Below are 16,823 nucleotides of genomic sequence, written 5' to 3'. Positions count from 1 at the left end.
CTGCGGTTTAGACTGGCCGCGGGGACCATGAATTTTATATTTGGTCTCATTTGGTCTGGTCTCATGCATTTCTTGATGTGAATCCTGCTGGAACTAGTCATTAAAAAAACATGCAAAGTGACTGTATATCAGGTCTTAAAATGAAATCATGACTTGAAAATAATGAGAAAGTGGTTTCATTTGATCTCATTTAGTCTCATTCTTAGCATAAAGTTACTATTTTTAGACATTTTAAGGTTTTTTTTAGACTATTTTTAATTTTTTAAAAAGTAATGCTTTTTGATAACACTTAAATAAGATTTAAAGTCATTTAAAGCAATAAAAATAATTTAAATTGAGAAGTAGAAATCATGATCTTATTTGAAAAATGTGATAAGAGTAGACAGTAAGTGTCACTGAGACAGTATAAGACTACTATCTAATGTTAACACTGTGTAATGAGATCAGTTGAATTGATAATGAGACTATTAAAACATCTGGTTCTGATCTCAGACATAATTACACGGTCAGTCTACTGCGGTTTCACACTGCTCATTACTTCTCTGCAGATGATTTCATTCATTCTGCAGGCTATTTTAACCGGTTTTCAACCACTCTATGACATCATTTGAATATAATATACAAAGATTCAATTAATGCATATAAGAACTCTACTTATATACAAGATCAGCAGATTACTCTTTCATGACAGTGAGGCACTGCTGAGGTATCACGTCAGCTATTCTCACTTATAGAATAGAAGAAGAGTATTCACTTATTATCTATATAGAATAGCTAGATACTGACTTCTCATGAAAGAAGTCAGCAATTTGTTTTTCCACTACTGAAATATATACAAGAGTTACTGCATTTCTCATACAATCTTCTTAGTATACTAAGTATCATATCTGTGATATTCTTGCAATAACTCTGTAGCTCACAAGCTCATTATTTAAGCAAGATAGTCAAGCTCACTCATACAGCTTCTCAAACAACTATCTCTATATAATACTGCTAACTAGTCACTGCTTCAGTTCTGTTATATTATAATTTGAATTACTTCATCTGATTACAAGTATGAATCAGTTGAGCTCTATTAACAGACTGATATAATCTTATACACTCATACTGAGATGAACCTGACTTCACTCTCTGAAAGAAACTTCACATTATTCTCTAGAGTATGTACATCTCTATCTCAGCAGAAATTCAAGATTTTTGAACTCACTGTACACTATAGCATGAGCTCTTCAATCACTCTGCCACTGTCACAGCCTCAACACACCTACATCTATCATGAAGATAGAGAGATTAAGATTAAAGATTCTTCAAATTACAAGAGAAATACATTGTCTGAATTTCACAACTTCACCTGTATTCTTGAATGAAAATTCCACCTTAACCTGAGTCAGTTTAATACTTATGAGATATGAGAAATATACATTATCAACCTTCTTAAAGGCATCTCTGCAACTACTTGAGCTATTAAGAAGAGAGAGATTGAGTATATTAATACTGTCATAACTTGGGAAGAATTCAAAGACTTTCTACTGAATCAGATCAAAGATCACTGCAACTGCAGCTACAGCTTTACGGCAGTGCAGCAGTTCAACTCATTATATTAATAAGATGATGAGAATTGTTTTAATTTCAATACAAGATTTGAAGAATATTGAGAGAAATTAACTGATGATTTGAATCAATTAAAAATACTGCTTTATCTTATAAAGGTGACTCACAAGATATGAACAATGATATCACAGTATCAGAGTTCATTAATCAATTACACTGAGCTTGTCAACTTGATATCTTGAATCTATTTGAATAATCAATACTCTGAGAAAAAGATTAACAAGATCTCTTCTAAGTAATTAATAATAGAATCTAAATAGTACTGTAATAACTCTGATACAGAGAATATAAAGAAGAATTTCAAGTGTTTCAATTCTTCACTCAGTGTGAAGAAATGTTAAAAAATATTTAATAAAGATCTCTATTTTAACTGTGAAGCTGATAATCACTATACTAGTAATTGCAAGCAGCTGAAGAAGAGAAGAAACTGAGAAGATATCTTCTTAAAGTTGACTTCTCTTCTGACAAATGTATCTGTGAAAGATAAAGAAGAGAAAGAAATCAAGAATTGATAATTCTCACATCTCTGAGTTTATATTACAATCACAATGAATATTCTGAATGAGAAGATATTAGTGAGATGTCTACTTAACTTCAGAGTAGATATTAACTTCATATTCTATTTCTTTTCTTTGATGAGGAGTTGAAAGAAGACAGATCTGTCAGATTATATAAAATTTATCAATGAAATGAAATATCACTGTTTTGACATAATTTAAGCAAAGTGTATAATCACAAACTCAGAAGAAATTTTTAAAAAGAGTAGTCTGCTTCTTCTCACTGTTAATATTATAGATAAGAATATCATTCTAGATCTTCTGTGATTGAGAGAAAACAATTCTCTCATTGACTGAGTCACTCAGGTGTGATGATACTGTCTTACTAATAAAGAGACAGTGATAGAGAAATCTGAAGAGTTTCATCAGAAGAATCTTGAGAAAAAGATAGAGTTAATATATTATGCAGTAGATGACTGAGACTTGAGAATAGATAAAGAAGTTATCACTCTCACTGCAAGATTAGTAACAGTATCTGTCATTGAAGATGAATGAATATAACATCTCTTTACAGATTATGAGAATATTCTTTCAGAAAGAGAAGCAGTGAAGTTTTCTAATATAAAGATATAATATAAGATTCATCTTAAAAATGATATAATTATGTTATACAGGTCTCTTTATAACTTATCAGGAAAGAAATTGAATGTTCTGCATAAATATCTTGAGAAAGCACAATCAAAGAAGTGAATATACTCATTGAAGAGTCTGACAAAAGCACTCATACTCTTTATATCTAAGAAGAATGATAGACTACATCTATGTATAGACTACAGAGACCTCAATAAGATAACAGTTAAGAATTACTATTCATTATTATTAATTGATGAGATGATTAATCAATTATCTGAAGCAAAGATATTCTCAAAGATTGATATATAAGATATCTATCATAGAATCAGAGTTAATAAAGATAATGTTTGAAAAATGACTTTTCATACTAAGTACAGCAATTTCAAATATCTTATTTTATCTTTTGATCTTTGTAATACTTCAGTCATCTTCCAGATCTATATAAATAAGATGCTTTGAGGTCTTGTCAATGTCTTCTCTATAGTATACTTGAACAATATTCTAATCTTCTTGAAAAAAGAGAAAGAACATAATACTTATATTCAAGAAGTATTAAGTCACTTAAGACAGCATCAACTCTATACAAACACTGAAAAATACTTGTTCTATGTATAGAAGATTGATTTCTTAGATTATATTATTAAGATTAATAGCATTTCAATGAACAGAAGCTGAGTCTCTGTTATTAAGAACTGACTAGTATCATGAATATACTGTGAAATGCAGATATTTCTAGAATTTATAAATTTCTATAGATAATTCATTTATACATATTTACAGATTACTGCCTCTCTTACAGATCTGTTAAAGATAAGTGTTAAAGACAGAAAAATAAAACTATTTACTCTCACTCAAGACACTGTGCAGACATTTGTATAATTGAAACAAGCTTTTACAGATAATACAATACTGATTCACTTTAACTCTGATGTACTGAATCAGTGTGAGACTGATGCATCTGAAAATGAGCTCTGTGAAATCTTTTCACAGTTGATACTGAAGATCTTTCAATGTTGAAAGAATTAAAGAATAATAATCTCTGAGAATACAGGCAATGAAATGTCTGTAAGAGAAGACTTTTTCACAGAGTGTATAAGATACTGTGAATAAAGATCAGTGATCTTCTTCTTCAAGAAGTTATTATTCATACAGAGAAGATATGATATTCATGATTAAGAAATATTAGCAATTATTGAATTCTTTAAGATCTAGTAACATTATCTTCAGAGTAATAAGTACTCAGTGTAAGTTCTCACTGATCATGTAAATCTGTGTTACTTCTTGATAATAAAAAGCTTGATAGAATGTTAAGTCAGATGAGCAGAGCTGCTTTCAGAGTATAATTTCTATATCTGATACTGTCTAGATCAGCTTAATCTCACTGACACACTGGCTAGACAGTCTGATTATAATATCATTGATGAGAAGAAGAATCCTATAAAAGAATCTGTGTTATCACTATAGAAGAAACTGGCTGCAGAGAGTTGAGATTCTCTGAAGCTCAGAAGTAGCACTGATAAAACAGCTATATGACTCAGTATAAAAGATGAAAGAAAACCTGAATCTCTGCAGAGAATTAACACTGAAGATTATAAGTATCTTATATTATATCTTACTGTTATTGAATTGATAAAGAATGAAACAGTTTACAATCTTTTAATCTGACTACTTTTAAAATTCATTGATAAGTTACAGCAGAAGAATATCTCTACTGCAGCTTGAATTCAGAAGTTGAAGAAAAAATAATCTAGTTGAATCTTAGTAGAGACAGACTCTGAGCAGGGCAATACTGCTAAGAAATCAAGTCACTGATAACTAGAAGAATATGAACTGCTACTGCTAAATAATTCAGTCTTTATCCCTTATAGCAGAGCAGTGTGTTAAGAGTTATTAAGAATTCATCATGATAAACTCCATGCTGAGTACTTCAGATTAGAGAAAGCTGAAGAGCTTCTAAAATATAAATATATTTAAGACAAGCTCTGAGCAGATATTACAGAGTATGTTGAGACATTTAATATCTGTTAAAGAATAAAGATCTCATAGTATAAGTAATACACTGAGTTAGTATTACTGCCTGTTTCAAAGAGCTTATAACAGAATCTATCAATGAATTTCATAGTTGATCTGCTAAAGTTGATAAGAGTTAAAGAATATAACTTGATTTTAGTCATTATTGACTGCTTTATAAAGATAATAAAATATATTTCTACTTATAAAAAGATTAAAGCTTCTGAATTGACTGATCTATTTTTAGATATTATTATTTGTGATCATGATGCTCTGAAATTATTGATAACAGATTAAGAATCTCTCTTCATCAGTAAATACTGATCAGCTTTTTACTATTATCTTATAATAAGATATCTTCTCAGCACTGCATTTCATTCACAGACAGATGATCAGACTGAATATCAGAATCAGACATTAAAACAGCATTTTTAAGTGTTCTATTTATATTATCAGAATGATTGACTTAAACATCTTCTGACTACTGAATTTATGTATAACAATGCAAAGAATATAATCTTAAAAGTATCTTCTTTCTATACTTATTATGAATATAATTCTTCATTACTCAGTGACATTGTGAATGACATTTTAAAGAAGAAGATAGACAGTCAGAATATTGAACAGATACAGAGAACAGAGTATCTCTCACTATTAGAAGTTAAAGAAAGATTGAAACTTTTAAATAAAATTAATAAGAAGGTAGTAAGAAGCATCTGCTACACTCAGAAGTGATAGACAGAATACTATAATTAAAAATATCTTTTAATGAAGTTCTTGATAGAGAATCAAGTGCTACTTTCAGCAAAGAATATCAAGACAATGAGGCTGTGTAAGAAGCTCAGTGAGTAGTGACTAGAACTCTTCTCAGTAATAAGAGTGATAAGTAAGCAGATATATGAGTTAAAATTAATCTCAGAATTGAAATCAATTCATCCTGTTTTTCACATCTTCAATTTAAAGCTCTATAAGCAACATTCTGAAGTAGAGCTGTCTCAGTCAGATAGTATTAAGATTGAGAGTGATACTGAATATTTTAGGAAGAAAATATTGAATAAGTGAACACATTACAGTAAGCTTGAATATCTTATTAAATAAGAAGATTACTCATCATCAGACAATTTGTAAGAACTGCTTGAGCATTTAAAAAATACTGAGAAAGAGATTCTAAGCTATGAGACAGTTAGTAGAGACTGTCTCATTGTACATCAGAGATGGTGAGTAAGAAAAACAACTTAAGACTTCTCATTTTTCTCAAAAACAAGAGTTTTTTAGAGATGATCTCACTGTGATAAGTTAGTGTCTTGTAAACTCTGTAGCACTCTTCTTCTATTTTCTCTCAAAGGATTTTTTTAGAAGTTTAATAGGACTATACAAGTGTAAAATTTGTGAAGTTATTAAGAGAAAGAAATATTTGAAATTAATAAGATTAATATTATTGACTCACAGACTGCTGCTATTCTAATAGAGTCACAGGTCACAGAAAAAGTAAAAAGAGAGATCAGAGTCTACTCATTAATAATTTCATTCTTATCAAACTTATTCTTCACTTTTAAAGTCTCTGACACTGATATCTTCATCTGCTGTGAAGTTAGTGCTACAGCATCACAGAAGTGTATGCTGCAGAAGAGTATGAGAAATGTATAAAGTATCAATCTATCAATTTATAAAGTATCTCACTTATCTACTTTAATTGAAGTGAGATTATCTTCAATCAGTGATTAATCTCTGTAGCACTTTCAACAGCAGCACTGACTAATTTCTTCTTCTTAAGACTGATCATTCTGAGGTGTTTTTTCATCTCAGAGATTCACACTTGCATCTTCTTTTACAGATGAGTAAGAGGGCTCTTCTCAGTCATGATAGAATTCATTAATACTTGAAGCTTCAAGACTCTTACTCTGCACTACTTGAGTATCCAAGCTTCTTATGAAATAATACTTACAGAGAGACAGAAGTTGTTGCTACAGATATAACAGAAATAACAGAAGTGAGAGAAGAAGTAGATGTATAAGATTCTCTCTTGCTTCAGCTTCTTAACACAGCACAGATAAGTAACAGTGTCAGTCAGAGATCACATCAGAGTCTTCTCACAGAGAGAAGATAAAGAAACTGCAGAACTCTGCAGACTCAACTCAGCAGTATTCTGAGCAGAGCTCAGACATGTCATAGAAGAGAAACTATAGATTGAACTTCTTGAAGCTGCTGTCTTCAGAATCAAGCTCTCTCTGAGATTCTCTGTGAATCATTACATGAGGTTGTACATCATCATGTTGATTGAAGAAGAAGACAGTATTGCAACAGTTATAGAGAGAGCAGAGACAGAACTGATTACTGATGAATCAACTGGCAGAAGAGATAACATCTCACTACAAGGCACAGCTTCTACTGCTGCGGCTGCAAGAGAAGTAGAAAAAGAAGAAGAAGAAGATGTGACAATAAAAGCAGTGCTTCTGTGATCTGTTAACACTGCTATCTTCATCTTTAACCTGACTTTCTTGACAGTTACAGAGACCGCAGCTGCATTATGAAGACATTTAATCACTAGAAAGCATCAGAATAAGTCTCTTATTATCTCTCAAAGATAATGCTTTCATGCACTTACTATTGCAAATAAAGAGAAAGAGAGAAAAATGTGTCATAGAGAGAAAAGATCATTTCAAAAATTTCTACTACTACTGTTAGCTTTGTCTCTAAAACACACTACTTTTGCAGAGAATTTCATATATAGAATGGAATATAATGAGAGATCTGTAAGTCACTTATTAACTATATTTTTCACATTTCAAATTAATATATAAGGAATTCACTTATCATGTGTTTGATTCGAACAGAGATGAGAAAAGAAGATCTACACAGTTAGCAGAGAAACTCATCTATTTCTTCTCATCACACGCAGCACATGTGCTGTTAAATCAGTTGACAACTATTGCTATACAACAAGGATAATTTCTAATTGTCAGTGTGACTCAGTTAATAAGACTGACATTATCAAAACTAATAATTCATCTGCATTGAGTTCCTGCTCATATGAATCTTCATGGCAATGAATTGACTGATTCAGTTGCAAAAAAGAGTTCAGAATTAAGCAGATCTATTTGAAAAACAGTGTTCTGATCTTTCATAAAGAGAAAGACAAAAGAATCTGGTTTAAATAAGTGAAATGAAAGCTGGCAGAAACAAAAGAAGAGCATACATTATTCAAGATTTGAGACAAAACCAAAGTGAAAATCTTGTTCAATTAAATGTAAAAAGAAAATAGTCTCATCTATAATTCAGCTAAAACTAGAACATGGTTATTTCAAATTCTATATACAAAGATTTGATGATAGATTTGATTCAACAGAGTGCTCATTCTGCAATACAAATGAAAATTCTGAGCATATTGTAATGCATTGTACATTATACAATAGTCTCAGAGTCAGATTAAAGAAGAAGTATGATTTAAATCAATTAACTATGAGGTTCTTATTCTCAACTGAGATAGGAATTAAATACTTAATAGACTTTCTATCAGAAACTCAAGCAGCTACAAGAAAATGACTGAATTCAGAAGTATCTAAATATGAAGAGAGAGAAATTGATTAGATATAGTCTGTTAAAACAGCTATACACTATCTTTTAATGATTTTATTTTGTTATAGTCTCTCTTTACTGTACTTGTTTCTTTCTGTTCTTTTCTATCTATTTATTTAATGTGTCTATCTTTAAGACTATGTTCTCTTTTCCTTTGTCATGATGTTTTCAAATGATTTCAAAGTGTCAGAAGGTGTTGAAATACTGCAATTTGTAAATAGTTTTTGTATTCTGAGCTGGAATTTTTTGATTTTGCATATCTGAAATTGATAAATGTATAATAGTTGACTGTATAGATATAGGAAAAACCCTGAGAACTAAAGATTCTTAGATAGATGTTATAGTCTCTAACGGCATACATCTATAATTGAAGAATAATAATAATAATAATAATCTTACATATCAGAATAATACAAGAGATGTATAATTTATATATAACTGATTATCTGAGTTATAAGCAACTATATTGAATTATCTCTCAAGAGTTCTACTGACTGAGATATTGAACAGCAGCAGACACTTTATCTGAAACTATAATTATTATTTCTTCATCATCTTATGAAAGAATTGTAGAAAAGATCTAATAAAACTGATCAATATCTCTACTATTATTATTATTATTATTCTTCAATTATAGATGTATGCAGTCAGAGACTATGACATCTACCTGAGAACCTTTAGTTCTCAGGGTTTTTCCTATATCTATAGAGTCAAGTATTTAGACTGACCGTGTGACCATGTCTGAGACCAGGACCAGAATTTTTGATAGTCTCATTGGCAATTCGACAGATCTCATTACACGGTTCTAACATTAGATAGTAGTTCCATACTGTCCCAGTGGGACTTACTGTCTACTCTTGTCACATTTTCCAAATGAGACCATGATTTCCACTTCTCAATTTAAATTATTTTTATTGCTTTAAATGACTTTAAATCTCATTTGAGTGTTATCAAAAAGCGTTACTTTTTAAAAAATTAAAAATAGTCTAAAAAAAACCTTAAAATGTCTAAAAATAGTAACTTTATGCTAAGAATGAGACTAAATGGGACTAAATGAGACCACTTTCTCATTTTTTTCAAGTCATGGTTTCATTTTGAGATCTGATATATAGTCACTTTGCATGTTTGTTTAATGATTAGTCCCAGCGGGATTCACGCCAAGAAATGTATGAGATCAGATCAAATGAGATCAAATGTGAAATTCACGGTCTCAGCGGCCAGTCTACAAGTATTATACACTTATCAATTTCAGATATGCAAAATCAGAAAATTCCAGCTCAGAATACAAAAACTGTTTACAAATTGCAGCATTTCAACACCTTCTGATACTTTGAAACCATTTGAAAATATCATGACAAAGGAAAAGAGAACATGCTCTTAAAGATAGACACATTAAATAGATAGATAGAAAAGAACAAAAAGAAACAAGTACAGTAAAGAGAGACTATAACAAAATAAAATTATTAAAAGATGGTGTATAGCTGTTTTAACAGACTATATCTAATCAATTTCCGCCTCTTCATATTCAGATACTTCTGAATGCAGCCATTTTCTTATAGATGCTTGAGTTCTGATAGAAAGTCTATTAAGTATTTATTCCCTGTCTCAGTTGAGAATAAGAACCTCATATTTAATTGATTTAATCATACTTCTTCTTTAATCTGACTCTGAGACTATTGTATAATGCATAATATATTACAATATGCTCAGGATTTTTATTTGTATTGCAGAATGAGCACTCTGTTGAATCAAATCTATCATCAAATCTTTGTATATAGGATTTGAAATAACTATGTCCTAGTTTTAACTGAATTATGAATGAGAATATTTTCTTTTTACATTTAATTGAACAAGATTTCCACTTTGGTTTTATCTGAAATCTTGAATAATGTATGCTCTTCTTTTGTTTCTGCCAGCTTTCATTTCACTTGTTTAAACAAGATTATTTTATCTTTCTCTTTATGAAAGATCAGAACACTGTTTTTTGAATAGATCTGCTTAATTCTGAACTCTTTTTTGCAGCTGAATCTGCCAATTCATTGTCATGAATATTCATATGAGCAGGAACTCAATGCAGATGAATTATCAGTTTTAATGTTCTTCTTTTTTGAATTTTCAAAACAGAGTTTAAAATCAGTTCAAGATTCATTTGATCATTATGAATCTGACTATTTCTAAGTCTTTTTAAAGCAGCTTGACTATCAGAGAATATTCATGTCTCTTTCAAACTATTTTCTCTTTTATGAGATTTTATTTCAATGAGTTTGAAAGCTTTCACTATTACAAATAGTTCAGCGTCAAAGACTTCAGCTTCACAGTCTAAATTTCAGAAATCTGGGATAAAATTGATATTATCTTCAGTATAAGCAATATCTGCATCTAATCTATTCAAATTCTCATTTTTTGAGTCATCTGAGTAAATCAGAATAGAGTCTTTCATATTGATTATAGAGATCTTCTTCAAATGCTGTTCATATTCTCTCTCTTTAGATATTTCACTTATTTGTAAGTCTATGAGAGATTTCAGCTTATTTCTTCAGAGAGATATCTTCTCATGCTTAATTTTCTCAATATTTAATGAAGAAAATTAATTTTTAATAAGTGAACATAGTCTATAGAGTTGAGAGAGCATTTTCTTTAAAGTATTATTCTCATTTCAATCAAGAAATCTATTTTAATTCAGTTCATTTCCTGAGTTAACTGATGAACATAAATAAGAGACTCTTTCTCTGATTATATAATTTGAGCTCATCTTCATGACTCTTAGAGCATAGTTCATACAGGCCTTTTCAAATTGAATAGCAGGAGATGGAATTGAAGCTTCAATTTTCATTGCTTTAATAGAAGATGATTTAAATGCTCTCAGAATTCTTCTCAAAGCTCTGTTTTATAGACTTTGAAACAGTTCAGTGAAGTTATCTTGATTATTTCATCAAACTTGAACTCTATAATCAGCTACTGAGATAATACAGGCTATGTATAACTGTCTCATAGCCTGAAAAGATACACCTCTCTCAGTATTTGATAGTCTGATTATACTATTCAGTAGTCTCTCTACCTTGATGATTCTTTGTTGAATAAAATATTTAAAATTCAACTTAGAGTTTAATCATACTCCTAGTCATTTGACATTCAAACTGGGTTTAATCTCTTTATTCAAAAGAGTTAGACTTAGTTTTTTCTTATTAAATCTGGAAAAAAAGTGAATTAACTCAGTTTTATTTATATTAAATTGAATTGAATTGATATCTGCTCTAACAAAGATTTTCTTTACTGCTTTCTCAATCACTTCTAAATTCTCTTTGATTGTCTTTGAACTGTAGAGTAGATCAATATCATCTACATAACTTGAAGATCTCACTATTTTTATCTCTCTATTCTTGAATAGATATGCAGTGTATATTGCAAATAAAACAGGTGAGATTGAAGATTCTTATAATACTTCTATTTTTATCTCAGTTTTATGTTGTTTTCTTCCATCAAAGAATAGTTGTATAATTCTTTTAGATATGAAACAATTAACTCATTTTATTAGAGAAAGTGACAGTTTTAACATCTTCAAAGTTTAAATCATCTTAGACTTTGAAACATGATCAAATGCATCTTTTATATCAATAAAAACTGCAGTTGAGACCAGATCTTCATGCTTTACTACTTGAATATCATGAATAACTGAGAGACCAGTGTCAACTGCAGAACAATGTTTTCTATCTCTCATTTATTCATTAAATAGAAGAGAATTACTAATAGAGCTTATAAAAGATAATCTAGTAGCTATTATCTTTTCTAGAACTTTTCTCAAACAGTTCAAAAGAGATATTACTCTATATAACTTAGAAATTGAAGCTTTTCTATTAGGTTTTGCAAGGATTACTTCAGTAGCTTCTCTCCAGCATTCAGAATGATAATCATTTTTTAAGAGATTGAAAAAGAGCTCAAAATATTCATTCTTCAAGTAGGAATATGTGTTTTGAATAATTAAATAATTAATTGAATCAGACTCTGCAGCAGTTTTAATTGAACTTCAGAATATTACTGACTCTAGTTCATCACATGTAAGCTCAGATCATTCCCAGTTATTTTCATCAATATATTTATAAAATGACATATTCTTCTCTTCTAAATATGATGAGTTTTGAAAGAGAATTCTTATAAAAGCTTGATATTCTTTCTCAAAAGAGTTTGCTGTATACAATTCATTCTGAAATTCATATTCTAAGGTTGAAAGCTTTGCTACACTTCTTGTTTTAGTATAGTTGAAGACTTTAAAAACTTCTTTTTCTTATGCTTCTTCAAGAAATTTGTTTCAGTAATCTATTTTAACTTTTTTAATATCTGAAAAATATTCATTTTGAATAGCTTTGAACTCTTCATCAGATATTAAGTTATTCTTTCAATCTCTCTTAGCAGTGACTAATTGCTTTCTTTTAGAAGTGATATTCTCATTTCATCAAGGTTTGAAATACTCAGAAGACTTTTTCTTTGAAATATTTTCTTCAATACTTGTTAGAAGAATAGATGTAATCAGCTTTACTCTATTTTAAAGCATTTCATTTGAGATATCTTGACTTTGATTTCAATAGAGCTCATTCTGTCTTTCAGATTTCAGCTGTTTTACTCTTTCTTCAACTGCTTTTCAATCAGTTTTTTCAAAGTTATACTGATTAGAGAGAAGAGGATTTTCACTTCTTTGTTTTTCACTCAGTTCAATATCAAATTGAATGATCTCATGATCTGATTCTGAGGTTTAATTTGAATCAATAAATCAGTTTATAAGTCTTTTTTCAATTAGATTTTATGACATGAAAGTTAGATCTATAATAGATTTCTGTTTCATGCCTTTTCTAAAGAATGTTTATTGATCAGACTTGTTAACTAAATCTAGTGAATGTTCAAAAGTTCATTCAATCAGTTTATCTACTCTTACTGCTCTTGTGCACTCTGAGTTTGATTAGAGATGATGTGTATTGAAGTCTTCTGCAATTATAGAGTTTTTTAAGAGAGTTATATTCAAAGATTCTCTATCAATTGTTCAGGTATTGTTGTTTTCTTTCAATGACTTTTCATTATAGATATTTATAAGTTGAATAGTATCAAACTCATTCTCTTTATCTATAATATCACTCACCAGAATATCAGAGTCAGATATGATATCAAATCTCAAATTAAATTCATATCTTGTCCTTTTTCTCTCAAAGATCACTACTCTTGATTTTATCTCAGATTTTTCAGGAAGAAAGCAGTAATAGCTTGAATGAGAAATGATATACTTTTACTCAGTATCAAAGTTTGATTCTGAAGAAGTACAAAAGCAACTTTTTATTCAAATACAATCTGAAGATAAGAATAAATGCAATTTAAGTTTCCTATTCACATTATTTTGAATAAATGTGATTTTTGAAGAGTTTTTAAAGTTTTTTTATTATTTTTGTTGTATATTCATACTAAGAGAGAGTAGAGATAGAGTAGAATCTAATCCCTATCATTGAATAGTAGATTATAACTATTTTGAAAAGTAGAAATCTCAACTGCTTGTATTATATCTAGTTTATCACTAGAGTCATTTCTCAATTCTCTAATCTTAACAGAAGTTTGAAAATTCAAATTCTGTTTACACTTAGCTGAACAATTGAAGTTTGAAGATCTAGATAGTTGAGAATTTCTTCTTTTTAAGCTTGTAGTTGTAGATTTACTAGCTTGACTTTTATCTTCAGTTTTAGATTCACTTTGAGCTTCATCTTTTCTTCAGTTCTTCTGAGTTCTTGAAGTAAATACACATTCTTTTGAGCTAGATGCATGTTTTTCTTTACAATTGAAGTACTTAAGCAGAGTATATTGACATATTTCATCTCTTTTTAAGCATATTTCACATTTATACTCACTAGTTTTGTGATCTCTAGCATAGAATGTGCATTTTAAGTCTCTGAAATAAGAGATTGCAAAGTGTTCATATCTTTGACAGTTTGAACACTGTGTTTGAGCTTTGAGATTTATTCTTGAGTCTTTGTATTCATGAACTCTCATTTTCAAATCTGCTACTCTTACTTCAGAGATCCTTGATTATTTAAGTATTTTTGTATACACTAGAACAGAGACATTTCTTCTACTCTGTCTGAACTCAATTGAATTAAGCTATACAGGCTCTTTTCTCAGTTGAATAGACTTGTATTCTTTCAATTCATTTTTGAGAAGTAGCATTTCTTTCTCACAGTCAAAGATTTCAACTGAAATATTATAAAGAATGAATTTATCTCACTTTTCATCTCTCTCAGATAGAATTGTTGTGTTTAACAGAGATTCTACTGCTGATTTTCAGAGATTCTTATTCTGAATAAGAAATTCTGCACTGAATTCAGGCATTGTGGTCAGAATGATGAAGTTTTCAAAGAAGAATAGCTTAATTGAAGCTATAACTGATTTTTGAACTTTAATATCAGTCATTAACTGAGAAAGAAACTGCTGATTGATTTCATTTCTAATTCTGAAAATAAGACTTGAGTTTAGCTTATTTCTCTGTAAGATGTTCTAATTTGAGACTTTGAGAATAAGTCTTCTATTTCTGAAGATTTGAAGATTTTTCTCTTTTTACATTTTTTTCCTCACTCTTCTATCAATAGAAGTATGAGCAGTATTCTTCTCAGTTTTCTCAGAATTTTGAGCAGGTTTTGAGATAGCAGATTTAGAGACAGCAGGTTTAGAGACAGCAGATTCAGCTGCTTGAGTATATATTTTCTTCTGATTTAAAGAAGAAGAAGAAGAAGAAGTAGAAAAGAAAGATGAGCAAACTGAAGAGTCAGTGATTATATTAGGAATTTTCAAAGTTTTTAGAACTGTGTTTGAAATTCTAAGTTTGAACTTGATCACTTTCTGTAGTTGTCTAGCCTGAGTATGAAGAATTAACAGAACTTCTTTATTCATCTCACTCAGACACTGCTTTTCAAGAATTTTACTTGCTTTTTCAAGTTTCTGTATTTCAAGAACTTGTTATTTCTCTATTTCTTCTTTCTTTCTTCTCTTCAGAATTTCAATCTCAGAAATAATATTTAAGAAAGCATTCTTTTTCACATCAACTGAGTGTACTTTCAAACTCATTATTCTTACTCAATGAAAAGTTGATCAGAGTTATTCAATTGAGATATTTATTAAACTCTTTTGAATTGAAAAGTTGATCAGACTGTTTCAATTAAGAGATTTCTAAGTCTGTTTTCAATTGAAAAGTTGATCAGACTGTTTCAAAATAAGAATAACAGACTTTTATGTATAAAATATCTGATTTTTTTCACACTAGTTCAGTAACTAGATTAGATTTTTGAAAAGAATCTAATAAACTAAAATTAATTTTTAAGATAAATTAATAAAATCTTTACAATCTCTTTCTTGAGATATAGTGAGAAAAAGTATGATATCAATTGATAATAAATCAGATGATATGACAGTTTTTGAGAGAAAAACTGATAAAAAATAAATCAATTTTTTGTAGAGAAATTGATTAAAACTCTTCAATTTTATTCTAAATCATTCAATTCTTCTCACACAACAAGTGTACAACTCAGATCAGTTAATAAAGAGTGTAAAAAAGAATTAAGTATTAATAAAAGCTCTTCAGTCACTGAAAAAGTAATTCTTACTTAAAAGAATATGAAATTATGACAGAAAACAACTCTGTTTTTAATTCTTTGTAAGAATATTATATAAAATCCAGAGAAAAACACCTTACTTTTTCAAGAGAAGTAAAAAACTATTTCTAAGATCTTTTTTTTGCATTAACTGCTGCAGAAGAATGAGATAGAAACTGCTAAGATATGCACTACTGTATACTCTCTATCAAGACTTTCCCTCTTCAGAGTCTTGATATTATAGAGAATATAAGTCTGTTTCTATATAATAATGTAAATATTGTCAGTGAGATGTAGAGAAACTGGTTATTTATATCTCAAAATAGAAGACTTTGTCAATGATTATATTAATATAGAGTTAATTCTCAAATTCAATAGAAATCTAGTATTGCTGTTCTCAATCTCTTGCAGAATCTATTGAATATTGAGATATTAAAACTAGATTTAATATATCTCACTCTGCAGAGATCAAAGACTCAGTCAGATCTTGAGATATACTGATTTTATAGTTGTTATATCTGTCAATTATGTATCAAGTACAGTTGCTGAGATATCTCTTTGTATTTTTCTGCTGGGGATGAGCCAGATCAGAAGGAGCAGTACAAGGGTGGGACTTGGTGTTGATGTCTTGATACATCAAAGACAGAGAGGGTTTTTCATGAAGAATGCACTTCAGATGTGTCTGTTGATTATGTGCTTGATACTATTGCTGAGGTACCTTTTTGTATTTTTCTGCTAGAGGTGGGCCAGATTGAGAAGGGCGATACGTGGGTGGGACTTGGCATTGATGTTTTGGAACATCAAAGATAGACAGGGTTTTCGTGGAAGGTGCTTCTCAGATATCTCCACAATTACAGGTCGGGGATCTTCCAAAATTGAG

The 16,823-nt window shown here is 29.7% G+C and overlaps 1 protein-coding gene across 1 annotated transcript; it reads left to right on the top strand.

The window, feature by feature from the left end:
• Window positions 1-7,021: 7,021 nt before the first annotated feature.
• BDBG_16121 (uncharacterized protein) lies at window positions 7,022-7,210 on the top strand (the record flags this gene model as incomplete). The annotated part of the gene is made up of 1 exon (XM_031724131.1): window positions 7,022-7,210. One exon carries the CDS (start codon window positions 7,022-7,024, stop codon window positions 7,208-7,210), a length of 189 nt encoding a protein of 62 aa, XP_031575847.1.
• Between the last annotated feature and the right edge of the window lie 9,613 nt (window positions 7,211-16,823).

Source organism: Blastomyces gilchristii (genome assembly GCF_000003855.2).
Source record: "Blastomyces gilchristii SLH14081 genomic scaffold supercont1.1, whole genome shotgun sequence".
In the NCBI taxonomy this organism is placed as follows: domain Eukaryota; kingdom Fungi; phylum Ascomycota; class Eurotiomycetes; order Onygenales; family Ajellomycetaceae; genus Blastomyces; species Blastomyces gilchristii.
The sequence above is the reverse complement of the archived record's forward strand: the minus strand, read 5'-3'. Positions and strand labels throughout refer to the sequence as shown.